General features: G+C 34.9%; 1 protein-coding gene across 3 annotated transcripts in view; it reads left to right on the forward strand.

Moving 5' to 3' along the window:
- The window catches only part of LOC129000977 (BAG domain-containing protein Samui-like), a 35,619-nt gene extending 26,085 nt beyond the window's left edge, over positions 1 to 9,534 (forward strand). For all 3 annotated transcript variants that reach the window (XM_054428088.1, XM_054428090.1, XM_054428089.1), the window contains exon 2: positions 6,923 to 9,534. In XM_054428088.1, coding sequence (XP_054284063.1) covers positions 6,923 to 8,455 — 1,533 coding nt within the window. In that variant the 3' untranslated portion in view covers positions 8,456 to 9,534. The remainder of the gene's footprint in view (positions 1 to 6,922) is intronic.
- Positions 9,535 to 17,999: the final 8,465 nt, after the last annotated feature.

Below are 17,999 nucleotides of genomic sequence, written 5' to 3' on the forward strand. Positions count from 1 at the left end.
ACAAATTCGCTGTAACAAATTAAGGTTTGCACATAGGCACCAAATTTCATCAAAATTAGATGTTTTTTATCATGTTAACAGACGTACACTTATGTAATATATGAATTTGAACAGATGGTGTTTTTGACCTCTGAGGACATAAAAACTAATAAAAAGCCAAAATCGCTCCTGTCTTGGGTCGAGGTCTTACTATGAGACCCACGGTGATAGCTTATTCCCTATAGGAGAAATTTGTTACTAGCTGATACTATGGTATGTTCTTGGATAACACTGTAGAAGAGACATAAGAAATAACAGTCCTTGTCATAATTGTCTACCACTCACACCACCAGAAAGCAGCACTGACAATGCGACAGAGCAAAGAGGTCAAGGTCCCTCGGGGGCTTTCCAGAACTATTTTCGGTTCCTCTGATTTTATCTCTGTCCCAACACATCATATGGTAATACATCTTCAATCCTTCCTTCATACGACCATCCACTTTTGGTTACTGAAATAGACATAAAATCTGTACAAACCAGTTGTTACAAATTTTTATTTTCAAATGACAGTTGAATGTGCAACGCACATATTGTGTATTTATATTTTTTACCTCACTTTTTAGCTGATGGTTGCTGTAACTTATAAAGGTGCTTTAGTTTACAGTTAGTTGTACCTTTTTTCTGGCTTGGCTAAAAAGTTGGTATATTTGACGGAAACGAGTAATGAAACTCAGTACACTCCGCCGTCAGCTCAATTAACTTTGTTTATTTCAATTACTGGTTACAGCAGTAACATGGAAATGGTCAAAGATACCCGCAGAAAACCTGCAAACTAAGCGGATTTCCGTTCATATAATTGGATTTTGACAAAAATTATTCATTAAAATTTGTCAGATTTTATTCTCTATTTAAATCAAGTTAGATTTAACAAGTACTCAAGTTTTCTGCTATAGGGAAAGTGAAAATGTTTTGTTTTTTCCTACCTGGTGGTTGTAATAAAAACTGGGCATTTTTATGTTAGCACTAGCAGTTACCCGGCGCGCGTTGCTGCGCTTAACAACAAAAGATAAAAATATTAAGACATTGACGTTCCTTTATTGTTTATAATCTATATAAAATTCAATGTATGTTTTTTTGTATGTTTGTTTTTTTGTCCTTTATGGACTCCGAAACCACTCGACAGATTGTAATGAAACTTTCAGGCATTATTAAGCATTATTCAAGGATGGTTTGTGTGAAGTTTGGTGCAGATCCGTCAAAAGGGCTCGGCCCCAGTGGCTCTGGAGTTTCCCATGTTAACCTTATGAGTACTCATATTTAAATGGAATTAAAGAATATTAACAGCTGGTTCAACTAAAAAATTTGATTCTGTGATGTTCAATAGCATTAAAAAGTTAATTATTTGTTTAAAAAGGTTTACCAACAGGGTGCAGCACTATTGTTTTTTTTTTATCTATGACAATTGCTAATTTGCAACCAAAAGGTGAGTGAGCGTAGCAAACGAACCTCGACCAGGACGTGATTGAGCCATGCAATCGAGCTCATCTTGAAAATGAACGAGCATTTGACGTAAAACCACATAGGACAGGACGACGTCTGTCGGGCCAGCTAGTACTTTAATAAAGGTTTTAATGTTTACATATTTAACATTGGAGAATTTAAAGGTTGTTGAGTGCACAGGTGTGCTGCGATTGGGGTTTAATATATTTGGACTTTTTCCAAAAGTAAAATTGTTTTCTGTGCTGCACTCTGTGGAAAAATTGTTGCACTATTTCAAATTATAGCTAAAACAGCATGTTGTGACTATTCAACCTTAAAAACAGTTGCCAGGTAACAGCTAGTCATATTTATTTGTAAAAATTGTAGTTCAAAAAGTCTGACATTGGTCCACTTAAAACCCTCTGGGGCGGAGCCCTTTTAACGGATCTGCACCAAACTTCACACAAACCATCCTTGAAATATGCTTAATAATCAAATCAAATCTTTATTGCCAGAACATTTTACAATGCATAGCAGTGTCAACTAGTTATAATAAATATACAGTAACTATAAAACAGTCCACAGATAATCACAGACATTTTTTCAGGCAATAATGCCTGAAAGTTTCATTACAATCTGTTGAGCGGTTTCGGAGTCCATAACGTATATACATATATATATATATATACACATACATAGTTTCTCTTTTATAGACATAGATTCCAACAAATATTTTTTGAAAAATTGTAAACTCTGCCTACACCCTTATTTCATGACCTGGTCATGCTGTTTCGTGAACTCGTTCAATTGCATTTAGCCCTACAAGTTTATGCCAAATTTCATCAAAATTACTCAAGATAACACATTACAAATAGCATTTTTGGCCTCTGGGGACAATATAATATGGAAAGTAAATCGGTCCCATATGAGACCTACTGGTGATAGCTTATTCCTTATGGGAAATTCTGAAGAAGGTTCACAGAAGTTTTTACTAGATCCACTTCTTTTGTAACAATAAATACCCCCCGCCGCAGCAAACCTGCAGACTAAGCAAATTTCGATTTGCCTGATTGAATTTACTCTGAATATCTCCTATGAATATTCTGAATATTCATTTATTCCCTATTTAAATAGCATTAGTTAAACAAATACTTAAGTTTCCTGCAACAGGGAGGGTAAAAAGGTGTTTTTGTAAAATGTTAATAGTTTAGTATGAAATAAATGCATTTTTCAAATTTGATCAAAATATGTATTGTTCATAAACAAGCAAACTAAAACAGTTTACTTATTCTCCCTAAGAATAACATGGGAATTTTTAATTTAAAATTTTTAGAATTTTCTCCGTAACTATTAGACGCAAAACAAGGCTTCAATATACTAAATTATTTGTTTTTTTTAGCTCTTAAAAATGGTTTATAAAGAAACTGCAACATTTTATGTTTTTAGAGTAAAAAATGGGAAAAACCAATTGCTACCCCATAAAACCCTTCATAAACCCCCGTTCCCATTGTGCGGTCATGCTGGTTCGCCAACTCGTCCGAATAAATGTAGGTTTACATGCTTATACCAAATTTCATCAAAATCGGATCAGTTTTGTTCGAGTTATCGTGCTAACGGACGAATTTGAATGAATTTGAAGATGGTGTTTTTGGCCTCTCTCTGGGGACCTCAAAACGAAAAAGTAAATCGGTTCCGAAGCCAGGTTTTACCATGATTACTACGGTCAATAGCTTATTTCCTATATGGGATATTCGCTAAAATGAGACAATCTGCTTAATATAAATGTTTTTTGTTTTGTTAAATTAATATCAGTTTATTAATAAACTCAAAGCACTGAAGATGTCGTAGGTTGGATTAAAAGTAGGCTATGCCAACTTACACTTATCAAAATAAATTAAAATAGTTATTAGTTTAAATGTTTTGTAGGGTAATTTATGTTTGCTGCTTTACCTCTGTTGGTATCACTGTTACATCACACACACACACTCACACACACACACCGACACCATCACATCACACTCGCGATCGCGACGCGATTTTGGCGCAAATCATTGCTTCGGCTTCGCTTCGGCTTCATTCTCATTGCCTTGCTTCACCGCAATACCGCATGCCGCAGGCAGCTGTTGTTAGTGTTGTTGGCCTTGAAGCGTTGAAGCTATACTTCAAGGTGGAGTTCTGTTCGTGCTTGCCATTATAGTTTGTGTTGTGATAGTGATGTGTTCTCATAAGTGTTGTAATAAATTCAAAGAAATGGCGATACACAATACATATTTTATTTATCTGGGTTTTGGTACGTTTCTATGTTCTCTATATAGCTTTCATTTGAATAAGTTGTGATAAGTAGATTTCATCTGCTAGTGCTAGGCCTAGTGGAACATTCTAGGCGAGGATGAGACCCAATTTGTGTACGTTTTTGTGTAGGTTAAAAAGTGGTTAGCCATTGCCAATTAGCCTATCTTAAGTTAACTAAGCTGGCATCACAGCATTATATCTATATTAGCCTATGTGCTGGCATGCTCTTCAAGGCCTCTGATAAAACATTGGGCATGGGTAAAGACTAGGCATAGCTTATCGTAACTTAACCTAAGTTTAGATTTGGTTACAATTCCGCGATATCGGTAGGGTTTACCTTTCTGGTAAAACTATCGACCTCCAGTCAACGTTCTAAAAATAAGTTTTTTTCCCAAAATGTTTGTTTTTTGGTGCTGATTCCAAAAATTATATTCATTTTTTGCGGAAACGTCCCGTTTTCCCGGAAAATGGGAAAAACGGGAAAAATCTTTTTTTGCCCGAAACCCATGTTGTGGGTACTCAAATTGTGCGGAATTTCCTCCTGAACAAGAATATGTAATCTTTATTACGATCGGACCACTATTAAGTAAAATATCACCGGAAAAGCGGCCGCTGGCTAACTTACTTATACTGTTGCATAGCGCTAGCATTGCGGGTGACTCTAAGCCGTTGTAGAATGCGGGCTTTATTTTGGGTTAGGATTAGTTGGGTTAGGTTATGTTAGGTTAGGTTAGTCCGATCGTACTAAAAATTACATAAGTATTCTTGTTCAGGAGGAAATTCTGCACAATTTGAGTAGGCCTACCCACAACATGGGTTTTGGGCAAAAGAAGATTTTTCCCGTTTTTCCCATTTTCCAGGGAAACGGGACCGACGTTTCCGCAAAAATGAATATCATTTTTGGAATCAGCACTAAAAAACGGACATTTTGAAAATATTTTCGAACGTTGACTGGAGGTTGATAGTTTTACCCAGTTGCTTAACTGGGCTACGCTACTTGATTGAAAATATTGATTCTTAGTATCTTAATTTAAACATTCATTCAGTTTTTTTATTATCTGCAAGTTTGGTTAGGCTAACAGTTTCATTTTTATACTTGATAGGCTAATTGATAACTTATGCTTCAAAGGCTAGTTAAAAAAATCTAATGAAGGTTTTTCTAAATAAAATCGATATTTTTCAATCGAAAGTAGGCCTAGCCTAATTTAGCGCAGTTAAGAAACTGTATCAGTAGGCCTACTTACACCTAAAAACCGATTTCGCAATAAGTTAGGGCCTAATTGAATAAGTAAAACTTGTGCTTAGGCCTAAGCCTACCTATCCAAATTTATGGTCATACATCATTTGTTACTATCCCATAGCCCAGTTTCTGAAAATTACGGTACCCTACTAAGTTAAGGTGAATAAGGTTTTTGATGGGTACAGTTCCGCAGAGACTGCGATATTGGATAAATAACGATAAATATGGATTTTTGATTTTTATCTGATTCAATATACAACTTAGGCTAGCCTACGTTATCGATTAGCCTACAATATTCTTTTCTTAAAGTAGCCTAATACTTATCAAATTGAGTTGTGATTTGTTACTAACTTATTGATATTTAATAAACTAAGTTTATCAAACCAAAAACAAAATATATTTTATGAAAAGCAAGTAACAAAACAAATACAGTACCGGTAGGCTATTAATGATGAAGAAACAAAGAAATACTAAAAAGACCTACAAACGAGGGTTTAATATTGATACATGGTAACCACATAATTATAGAAATAAGAAATTCAAGGTTTCTTTTATTTTTATTCTCAAATGTCTAAGAAAAAACTAAGGAAATGTTAAATTAACATAACGTCTTTTATGTTGTTTTTATTTAAGTTAACTTAAGCCTAGGCTATATCATAAGTTATATGGTAAAATTTTCAATATAATGCGATATTAATATTGAACCGGATAAATATTGATATATATGTAGGTGATATAAATTTATTGTTTTTCATCCAATAATACTTGGCAGGTTCTCTGTGGAACTGTACCCGTGTTGGTAAGCTTAATTGTATAAAGTTCTATCATTGTTATAACTTGTTTTTTTTTAGTACTCGCTGTTGCTTGTAAGTTTTATGGTGTAGGCCTAGTCTCTAAGCTTAAATCCTATAGGGCAGACTTTGATTTTTAATACCATCTTATATATGAAGTAGCCTATTAAGTTATGCTGTATAGGCTAGGTAGGCTACCTTAAATAGTCTACAGCTGATTGCACATCTCAGGGTTTTTAAAACCATCTTATATGAAGTAGCCTGTTAAGTTATGCTGTATAGGCTAGGTAGGCTACCTTAAATAGTCTACAGCTGATTGCTCATCTCAAGGTCATATTGATTGAACTTCAGTCAGTCTACTTATACTGTAAGCTCTAAGGCTATTGATTTCTGCCCCCCCCCCTCCAACCCACTTTCACTGCAGAAGTAGGGCTAACTTAAGTTTTTCAGTTGAGATTGTCATTTAGAAGCAAGAAGAATTTTTATTCACTGATTTATTAAGTTAGATTGACATTTAACACACATTGATAGCCTATTGACTTTTTTTGCTATTTCACACAAAAACTGTTTTGGTTGTTAACATAAATTTATCTAATGTTTATGCCTTTCTTTTATATATTTTGGTTTTACAATATTTTAATAATAAAAGGCTTTGAAAGTTAATGATTTTGATGATTAAGTTAATCGTAAATATATAGGTTAGGCATATCCATAATTTTTTTTTTAATTATCAGGTGCTAATAAAAAAAATTGTTAAAAAAACGATTAGTTTAGAGTTATGCATATTGAATAGGCCTACTGAAAGAATAGTATTGAATATGTGACTGTATTTCGTCAACAGCTATAAATGTATAAACCTTGCAGAGGATTATAATAGTTAAAAAAAACATAGTTCTTTTAAAAAGTTAAGTTGTCATGTGAACTGATGATTATCAGACTTGTTCGGTAGCCTATATAACTATTGATATATATTTATATAAATAATATAATAGGTAATTAACATAAATTAGCATCACAAATATAGCCAGTATAATATCATTAGCTGTGAACGTTTTAACTTTGTTCCACTGAACTAAAGTGATGTTTGAAAAAACAACTGTTGGCCTATTAGCTATTTAATGTATTTTCTTGTCTGTTCCAGGCCGCTCATTTTTTTGAAGACCCACTATCGTCTCGAGGTCGCCCTGACATCCGTTCACATTTAGAAGATCTCGCTCAAAGACATCCAGAACTTGCTGACCATCTGCGCTATCCTGCCTGGACTGACGAGCCGCCCAAGACAAATACTTGGGGCCGGAAGCGACGGGGGTCGGAAGAAACTGACGAGGCAAGTAAACAACAAAACAAAGAGGATAACAACGACTCTCTGAGAGGAAGAGCAAAGGAGAACCTAAGGAACACTGTTCCTGATATGGGACAGAAGCAACAACAAGCAGAAGAAAAAGAATCTCGTGGACAACGATCTTGGTCAGCACCGCCGCCTGATAACCGTAACGAAAAGCCTCGTTTTGTTTCTAAAATCGAAATCAACCCAGTGAATCCTGACGCAAAGCCACAGCTGCAAACACAACCACAACAGAGTTCGAGTACGGGTGATGCGACTAAGCCACCAATGGCTCCACCGAAACCACAACCTCAGCCCCAGGCTAACCAGCAACCACAGCATAAAAGCTCAACAGTTAGACATATCCCGATCTTTGTAGAAGGACGAGACGAGCCTCTGTTACCAAAAGTGGAGCCTGAGGTCACCCAACACGCTGCTCCTCAACAACACTACGCACCACCACAGACCCATTATCAACAACCACCGAGAAAACAGACTCCGCCAAGATTTGACCAGAACCCACCTCATTTCGAACAACAAGTTCCGATTCAAACCAGGTTTGAAACAGAAGTACCCATCCAAAGGTTCGAAAAACAGGTGCCTGTTCAGTCACGCGAGAAAGAAGTTCCAGGCCAAAGATTTGAGAAGGAAGTACCGATACAGACAAGGTATGAGCATCATCAACAGCATCATCCACAACAACAGCAGCATCATCCACAACAACAGCATCATCCTCAACAACCACAGCATCATCCTCAACAACCACAGCATCATCCACAACAACAAACACAACCTGAACCTCAACAACCTCCAGTCAACCCCAACGATCCGCTATACAGAGTCGAGTGTGTGCAGAAAGAAGTAGAAGAGTTAAAAACAAAAATTGACAACTTTAATGGCACCTCGAGGAAAGACAAGGAGTACATTTATCTCGATGAGCTGCTCACAAGAAATCTGATCAAACTTGACAATATAGAGACAGAAGGCCGCGACGAAGTTAGAGCTGCGAGGAAGAACATGATCAAGACCATTGAGAAATATATTAGTGCCCTTGAAAATAAAGTTTCTTTGCCTGGCGGAAATGAAGAAAAAATGCAGTCGGAGGGTGAGAAATCAGAAGCCATGGAAGCTGAACAGTTGAGCCAAGGTGTTGATAACATTGGTGGCAATGGCGATGGAAGCCAGCCTAAAACTGAGCAAGATCAAAAAGCAGAAAACTCCATGGAAATTGAACAGGAGCAACCCAAAGGTGAAGCAGCACCGAGTGGGAATGAACAACCCTCGTCTGGAGAGAATAAGGAAGGCTCCAGTGAAAGAGAGTCTTACGAAGCAGAGAATAAAGCCGCGTAAATAATCTCGAGTGCATGTGTAATTTAAGTTGTTTATTTAAAACAGTATTCCTGAAGTTTTTTAAGTAACTGTGTGTGAGTCACGCAAGTGTTTTTGTAAACGCTTTGGTTTTTACAATTAATTTAAAGTGTAGTCAAAGTTGTGCTGTACATTTTTGTTCATAAAGAGTTTTAGTTTTTGTACAGTTGTTTACGGCTAGAGACTGACTTTGTTTTCTGTACTTTTCTAAGACTGACTCGATAGTTTGGTTTAAAACTTCTAAGTTATTTTATTAATTGAGTTTTTTAATAAGTTCCCAGTGAATATGTACACAGTTCCTTCACTCGAGAAGTGTGTTTTGGCTGAAAGATGTCGCTTTTATAGCTATTTTATCGCAATAATAATACTTTACCGGTAAGTCTTGGAGTAGTATAGGTAAATATTTTGTGATAAAATTAAATGCCTTCAGTTTATATTATGCAGCACTCATAGATTTTAAATCGAGTTGCTGCATCCTATAGCTAGTCTAAATAGCTTAGGTGTAAAAGATGTAGGCCTAGATTGAATTTAGATTTGCACATTTTATAAATAAATCCTTGTTCGATAGCTTTTGATCCATATTCATAACCATTTGTGCCATCCAAATATAACTATAGTGTATCTTGTAGAATCAATGCAATATTATCATAAGATTGGGAATTCAAAGTTGGCAGCATTGTAAGCCGTAATTATGTTCAAACTGAATCTTTTTTCTATGTTGAAATTTTAATTTATACAATTATTGTGGTTAAGCACAGCTGTGAACAGGCCAGTAAAAATTAAGCAGCTCTTCCATTGTCATATGATGAATAAGAATTAGCCTGATATTTATTATCTACACTATAGTAGGGGGTTTTCTCTTTTTGAACACAATACACGTGTAACTCGACTGAGTATTAAAATTGGCAGCTTTTAACTTACTACAATATTAAAGAACCGTCCATAATATTTGTAGGTTTTACAAAATTGTATAGAGCAGTCGGCAATATTTTCTGTATTTTAAAATTAATCTCACTTCTTGAATGTACAAATTTAATAAAGTTGTATTTTATGTATCTCAACTATTTTATTCTTTATTTCTCATCCTGTGTATCTCCTCTAGGGTTTGTTTAGGTCTAGTTACTTTGTTTGCAGATGTGATACCAATCTCTCCTGTCCAAATAATATCTTAGTAAATTCCAAAGTAAGTTTGATTATTCTGGCTAAATTTTTATAAATCGCCCAACAAAAACAGCTGATTTGGTCAGTAATAAAGTTACTCCGGTCATATAATTTTTAAGTTGGTCGAATAAGGAAGTTTTTCTGAAAGCGGAAAAATTATCTTTGTGCAAAGTTAAACTTTTATCTCCTAAGTAAAGTTTCCTACTAAGTCACAAGAGGCAATTGTCTACAATGTGTTATACCTTTGATGTCCCAGTACTGTTTTCATTGTCGGATTCAATTTGCTATTCAGTACAATAAGTTACAGGGAAATGACACAAGTTTGACTCACAAATTTTTGATGTGTGTATTAATAATTGCCATTGAATATTTACAGGGAAGATTTCAGTCTCAAAGTTGCATCACACTTCAAACCTATACAAAGTCGTGACAAACGTTTTTGGCAGCAATCCTATGTGCATTGCCAAACGGAATTGCGTTTCAAACCAAATGTAAACATCACTTTAATGTTTTAAGTTATGTTTATTGTGTTTCCACTTGGGAAAGCCTAAAAGCTGATATATCAATGCAATTAACTCAGGAAATTGCAAATTCACATTTACTTGAGTTTGTGACCACTTTACATCTCTACAGATTTAAGATATTTAGTCTTAGAGGAAGTGTTATATCAACCCCAGCTTGAATCATATGTTACATTTTTGAGTTCCTACTAGTTCATTGTCACCAGTTAAGCTTTGAATAAAATCTTAACTTTTGCTGTTGTAAATATGAAGTATGTTGTATTTACGATTACCGGTACTGTATTATGACGAAATTTTTTTATATTTTTTTTTTGACGCTATTCAGTGCAATCAATGTACTATATTACATTATTGCACTTTTTGTTTGACTTCAAAATAAAAAATCAAGCATTGAAATGGTAACCATTAAACATTAGTAATTGGCCAGATTTGATCCAGGGACTTCAGGACAGAAGGCTTGTTGCTCTAACCATTACACCAGCCATCCCAAGGTGAGCACCAATAAGACAATCAACTCGTAAATCAAGAAATGTCATAATTAAAAACTCACCATTTCTGAATTCTCTTACACAAAGCATCATTCTTCTAAACTTGATCATTTGAGTGGTATTTTGGTAGAGTTTGAAGTTGAACAGGACAGGATGTTGGTAAAGATTTCCAAGTGTTACAATGAACGTTCAAGATCGCAGTTCAGTTTATTCTAGTGGAGCAAATGATTCACACACAATAATGTGTCAAGTGCTAGACAGTTTGTGAACAGACAAGTTTTGCTCGTCTTACCTAGTGTGACATCTTTACAAATAGTTTTTAGCCACACAAGTGATTTGAAAATCTTACTTGCTACACTTTACACATCCTTAAAAATTCCAAAAAGAAATTTACTCTGAATCAAGCAAGCATATTCCTTAGTGTAATCATACCTAGCTGTATATGTGTGATACTATAATACTCAAGTCTCATATTTCAGATGTGTTGTGTCATGCTCTTTTTCTTGAGACATTTTGATATTCCGGTCTCAGTGGCAATTGAGAGTAGTTGGAAGCAATGACATAATATCTGCATGACAAACACTGAAACGGGGAGGTGCAGTGTCTCCTTCAAGTAATTTTTATTTGTAAAATAATCAAGCAGCTCTAGTTGCATAACGTAAACAAACTTTGCAAAGAACAGAAGTAGTGTCAGACTTACATAGGTGACAGGAAATGTTAGCAACACATCTTCAAACAACATTGAAGTTTGACTGGCAGGGTAGCCAATTGGTTTTAGTGCTTCACCTAACAATCAAAAGGTCGCCGGTTCGATCCTGAGAGAAGAGTCAGCATATTTCTGATGGTAGAAACTGGTACAAATCAGCTGTTTCTGATCATTGGGCTTTAAATAAATGATCCTGACTGATGAACCAGCTGACCTTGACAAGCAATACAGATCATCTCACACCATCCTAGACTCATCATTCACTGATATATTTTTAAAATATGCACCTAGGTGGCGTCACCATTTCAATGATTTATAATTGATACGGGTTACGTATAATACTAATCCTGAGATCTACATTCTGAATACATTTAAGCCGGGTTTACACGATGCCAGTTGGCGAGACAATTGTCAGGAGACAACTGACTGGCTTGGAATTATTGGCTTCGTGTAAACACTTCAGGCCAATGGCCCGCCAACTGTCCCGAAATTCAGTTGTCTCCGGGAGTAGACTGAGGACAATGAGCTGGGCCCAGCGAGGCCCCCACCCCTCAAAAATCCAGTTGTCGTGACAATTGGTGCCGTGTAATCGGTGTAGAGGCCAATAGCACTGTCTTGTCTTTTAGCAGTAGTACCCTGGTTCACTGTAAAATGCCTGGGCAAGTGTTGGCCACGTGTGAACAGGTTCTCGTTCAACTTGCCTGGCCTACGACAATTCCAAAACCACGTGATGCCAATTGGCAAAGACAATTGTCTCGCCAACTGGCATCGTGTAAACCCGGCTTTAGAATCCTTCTCTTTGTACAACTGCTATTGACTGTCCTCTTGTGTCCTCTCTTATTTCAGCAAGTATATTGCTTGAAGCTCTCTATTTAAGGAGCAAAAAATGTTTGTAGGTTGTTGTTTACCATCATAACATTCCTAAACAAAAGACAAGAGTATCTCGATTACTTGTTCCATAGATGAACTAAGCTTGTTCCTCACATAACATTTCTTATCTTAAAAAAAGAGCAAAGATAAGGTTTGGGAATCCCCTACTTGAATGTAAACAATGAGTATGATAAATGGATGATGATATAAACATGTTTAAATGTCATCAACATAATGTAGTGTACGAATTAAGCACTACAGATATACAATTAGTTGATTAATATTGCAAGGATTGAAATATCACTTTAGCAGGCAGTTAAACATTGAAGTTTTTTAGAACTCAAGCACTAATACAAAGGATAGATATAATTTATCAAACATGTTGAATATGAATTCACTAATGTCTTCATGTGTCAATTCTTCAAAATTAACTAGCAACAGATTATCAGTCTTGTTGTTTACAAATACAAATCCTGTAGATGTATAAGAGAATATTGATAGCTATATTTTGTTTCTACTCACATATCAAGATGTTGCCTTGGTCATGCTGGGCTATAAATGATTATCTATTACAGTATGTAGCAGGCAGTTTGCAATGGGAATGTGCAAACTAAAGCTGATTTCTTTCAGATTCAGGTTGCAGGGGGAGGTACTGCAAGGTATGTAAGTTGGGAGCAGGCAAAATGATTTTGTGTTTTCTTAGCAACGCTCTTTCCAATAAATCTCAGGAAATGATAAATGACACTAGGAACCAGAAAAGAAGAATTTCCACAAAAACACTACCTACCGTCCCTAATAAAATTGTCTGATTTTCATACATAGGCACATTTCTGATTTGCGAGATTCTACTTAATATAAATTTTGAAGAGACACACAAACTCTCATTAGTGTGAAAACGGTTTATAGTTGTGAACCAGTTAACCCATACTTGTTTTGATTTAATTTCCAATTTATTTTTATTTTTTCAATATTGATTAAATAAATATGGTGAGATTAATTGTTTTTACTGTGTTACAAGTATTGAAGATTCGAAAGCTAACTAATGTGTAAATAAATGCAAAAAGTATGGGAATAAAATTAGTAAATGTCGACCAATTTGTGTGGAATTTGGTAAGAAATCAACAGGAATGTTCAGGGAAACCACAGTGCTGCATTGTTTTATTTTCATTTGTACGTTGTATTTAAGAAAATTAAAATCCATGTTATAGCCCCTGAGCTCTAACGTAACTAAAATAGGCTTCACCTTTGTCAACCCAGCTCAAATACTTTAATACTTTTCAATGAAATGGCGACCATACAAAGTAGGTATTTTCAGCCAAGTATGAATGGAGATGAGTGTAGGATGAGTGGCGCGCGATGGTCTAACTGTGTAGGTTATGGCCGTTTCAGCATCATAATGCAATCATCAGACACAAAATCTCAGCTGAAGCGTCGTTGAAGTCAAAACACACAACACACACCAACATTACAAGACAGTTACACAATTTGAGCTGGATTGATGGAGGTAATAAGGCTATTTTTAGTAAAGAAACTTACTGGTCGCTCTCAAGTCCCCATAAATACGACTTCAGTCAAGCTGACAGTAAAAGGGAAGATCCCCTTTATTTTGTTGTTGTGAACAAAAGCCTGCTCGGGACATAGACCCAACTTCTGAGCACGTTAATTTGTCTATGACTATAACTATAGGAGCTTTTAAATTTGTTTACATCATACTACACAGAAACAGGTACTTTTCCAACCGTATTGATAGGCTGGAAAGTTGCCTATTTCCGTGCCTAAACACGGAAAAGTAACGTTATATACTTTTGATTTTTACTGTGCACTTAGTCAGCTGATGAAATAAACAGCAAACTGCAACGGCCTATTTTATTTTTTCTGTATTGTAAAAATATTATAATTTATATTATGTCCTAAATAAACTGGGTTATGCGTTTAAAATGTACTAATTATTCTGTGTATTATGATGTAAGGAATCGAACGTTGCTTTCCCGGTAAGCTTTAACGTACTCGCACAAAATCTGTTGTGCTCGCACCGTAAAAAACTACTTACCGGGGATAGTATCGTAATATACTATTACACACTGTTATTCTCACTAAATTACTTATAAAGGACTCTAATTCAGCCACCAATCTTCACATCATGAACCAACCCAAATATTAACTAATCAGTAACAACTCCTGGCGATATTCCATCTGGCTCAAGGAATAACACTAGATTAAATCAGTACTAACAACTTTAATCATTCGATTGCAAATATACATGCCAACCTGGCAAGATTGGTCATGATTCATTTTTGTTTAATTGAAATTGTCCTAACTAACAGAGATTTGCTAATATCATTCACTCATCATGGTTAATTAGATTGGCAGATAATGACATAACATAAACGGAAATAATTTGTGTGAAGTGATTTATTCCACTTGTTTCTCTAAATCAGATTGAACTTAATGAAAAAACTATTTGAAAAATATTGTTGAATTTCATTGATCAAAACTTGCATTCAAATTTTTCCTATTGATATTGTTGTCTTCTCTTGATGACTTATCCTCAATACCAATGTTCAAGAATCGGTGGTATCTAGAAGCGACACAAACTCTACTGGAAAGCTTCTCGTTTCTTTGACACACATTTTAAAAACCACTCGTTAGTTTTCTTTGTTTCTGTTCCATTCGTAGTTCTGGACACACATCACTGCGCAGACGATGTGTTACCATTACACGGTATAACTTAACTACAATACAGTGCTCACAATAAAGGTTAATAAATGGCAAGATTTGTTGGACAGGTTCTACTTGAAAATGTAAACAAAACATTTTAATAACACAAAAAAGCTTCTGAACCAATTAAAACCGTTTTTGTACGCTACCTGAGGGGCCTGAAATCGGACATGCCATAGAATCCCTTATTGCACCAAAACCTTTCATTATTATACTTTCAAATCTTGAACCGCACCAATTGAATTTCAAAACCAAAACTTTCCACATATGAGATTCGGCTTGGCACATCACTACATCAACTGCCTGGAACTCTGGAGCGACAGTGAGTTACTTGTATCCTTTCATCCTTAGGCCTACTTACCATGTTACTGTATATTCTAATTACAGCTTATTAACCAATAGGTAAAAGCTATTTTTTAAATTATTGTCCCTAAAATTTATCAAAAAAAGGAACTACTGGCAAACAGAAAAAAATCCATACAGTTGAAAATATTTGTATTTTGCATTTATAATATTACATTTCAGTTACAACAAATAAGGATATCTTTATAAATAGCTCAATAAACACACAAACATACACCCGATCGGTTTATAAATGATAATTGTTCACATACAGAATATAAGTTCGATAATGAAAAGCGAGATTGTTGGTTCGCAGTGAAATTTCAGAAAATATTATGTTTTGAAAAGATTAAGACTTTTTTCTTTCTAACGTCCATAGGACCTTTGACAAATATCACGTTTTTAGGAGTTAGCTGTATTAGTATATGAATGCTAAAGTACTGTTTCTTTTGAGATGTTCAATGGGTAATGAGCCCACAGTGGCTGTCCTTGGAATTTGTCTTACTCTGTATTATAAACAGATGTTTTCTATTACTGATAACACAGGATGTTACTATTACCAACTTTCACTTTAAAAGTCTCCAACAAACTTCACACAAACCAACAAATCCCTGCTTATTTTTACAATGAAAACACCAGTCTTAGAATCTTCTTAAATACAAATCACACAAAGCTATTTACAACCCTACGTGACGTTTCTACGTTCACCATGGCATGAACTTTGGAGGGAGAACGTAGAAATTTACACTCCGATAGTCTATACATATATAAAACTGTACATGGACATATCCTGTATCCTGTACTGAACCGATAAAACTGGTAGGAGAGAGTGAACAAGTTAACACTTTTTTGAGGGATAATTTATGTGAGAAAATTAAAGGAATGGTTAATTTAGCGTAACCACATGTCTACATAATTGTATGTTGGTTTTTGATAAAATGATTAAACCGAGGGGAACTTGGATCTGAATATTGTGACAAAACTTCTTTATTGAGAGATTACAGGGAATAAGTTAAATGATCTCCGATCTCCTTTCATCTGCAGTTTTAAACTTTTAATTTGTATATTTGTATTATTTGTATTTGTCTGGGTAGCTGAGATGTTATAGTGTTCACCCTAAAATCTGAAGATAACTAATTTGATTTCAAAAGAGATCGTTTCCAGACCCATATGAATTAATAAAGATCCTACCTAACAAAAAGGTCGACATTAGATAGTAACAAGACCAGGGTTCTGACCGCTCTCTTTCAAAATGTAAAAAATGCCACTGGCGTAAAAAATGCAGTACAGTAAATAAACATTTCTATTTCTCTGTCCTTTTTGTCTGTTAACATATATTTATTATTATTTCAACACATTATGTCCATACATAACCAAAGTAAAAAATAAATAAAATAAAAATCATTGTCCTCCTTCATACTTATGTAAAATGAAGCAAAACAGGTTTCGCTGTAAACTTCCAACCAAGCCGGACACCGTTTCTTCAAGGTGAGCCCTCCACACTAATACACATTATCAAGCTTAATATGGATTGCACATGTACGGGATTCAAACCCCCGCATGTAGGAAGACCTCAACGCTACACTCGTTTGTGCAACGCCTTAGCCAGCTGACCTACCATGCTACCACCAGCCAAACGCAGCAAGTGCCGCTATAACCACACTAGTAACAACAGGGTAACTAATGCTCTGAGCTATACTCAGGCTTACGTTTGTAAGTGTTAACTTGGACAATCTCTTTCTCAGCCAGAACTTTATCAAAGTAACATTCACAAATCAACTAAAATAAAACTGACGGAAGACTTTGTGATTGGCTGAAGCCATTAAAGAAACCAAATGGGGAGTCGATCCATTCCATCAGTCTTAAAGAATACTGAGAAATTGTTGATTATTGTTTAGAATGGCATTCGATTTTGGTATTAAGTAATTGAGTATTGACAGTGAAGATAAAACATTTTAGCTCAGAAACCACGAATGTAGAGCAGACCATCCCTTAATCAAACACTAGGTTACCTGTTTTCATTAAGGGACTTTTATAAAAAATGTTGTTTGCAAACAAACTTTCATTCTAAGAATGTGGTGCTAGTTATGTTAACTATAACTGTACTGGCCAAGTTCTGACTCACACAATAGAATTAAAATTTTAATTATATTAATACAACTAATTTAAAAAAGTAAGTTATCAACTTTTTCATCTACATTAATACTTAATTTTTTCCATTGTGTACTTAAAGTAAGAGATAACATTAAAAAATCTGTTAAATTTTTCTTTATTATCCCTCCAATCAAAACAAAGTTTATTTATTTTTATATTTTTTTTTTTACCAAACGATCATGAATCCACATATGTTCAAAGAATAAAGTATTAAACATTAAACTAGGGTTAAACATTTTTGACATCTAATTCAAATTGCAAATTTTTTTATTAACTTTTCAAGTCAAAATCTTCTCTCAAAATTAATTAATCATCTGTCAAGCTCCTAACAGGTGTCAACTGATTATTTTAATGTTTTCTTCTCTGATTTCAAATATTTTACTGAATACAACAAACAGCTGATTTTGGTAAACATAAAAAATGTCAAGTTATAGAATATTAACACATAATGAAGACCTAACTCAGAATCTCTCACTAGGTACGCTAAAAAACAGTTGCATTTGAATCTGCAAATTTTATCACTACAATTTAAGAGTGCTGCTGTCGCTGAGATTTATTTAAATATA

The sequence above is a fragment of the Macrosteles quadrilineatus genome, unplaced genomic scaffold, assembly GCF_028750875.1.
Source record: "Macrosteles quadrilineatus isolate MER2022 unplaced genomic scaffold, UCM_ALF_1.0 Scaffold_8__2_contigs__length_117827958, whole genome shotgun sequence".
Classification (NCBI taxonomy): Eukaryota; Metazoa; Arthropoda; class Insecta; order Hemiptera; family Cicadellidae; genus Macrosteles; species Macrosteles quadrilineatus.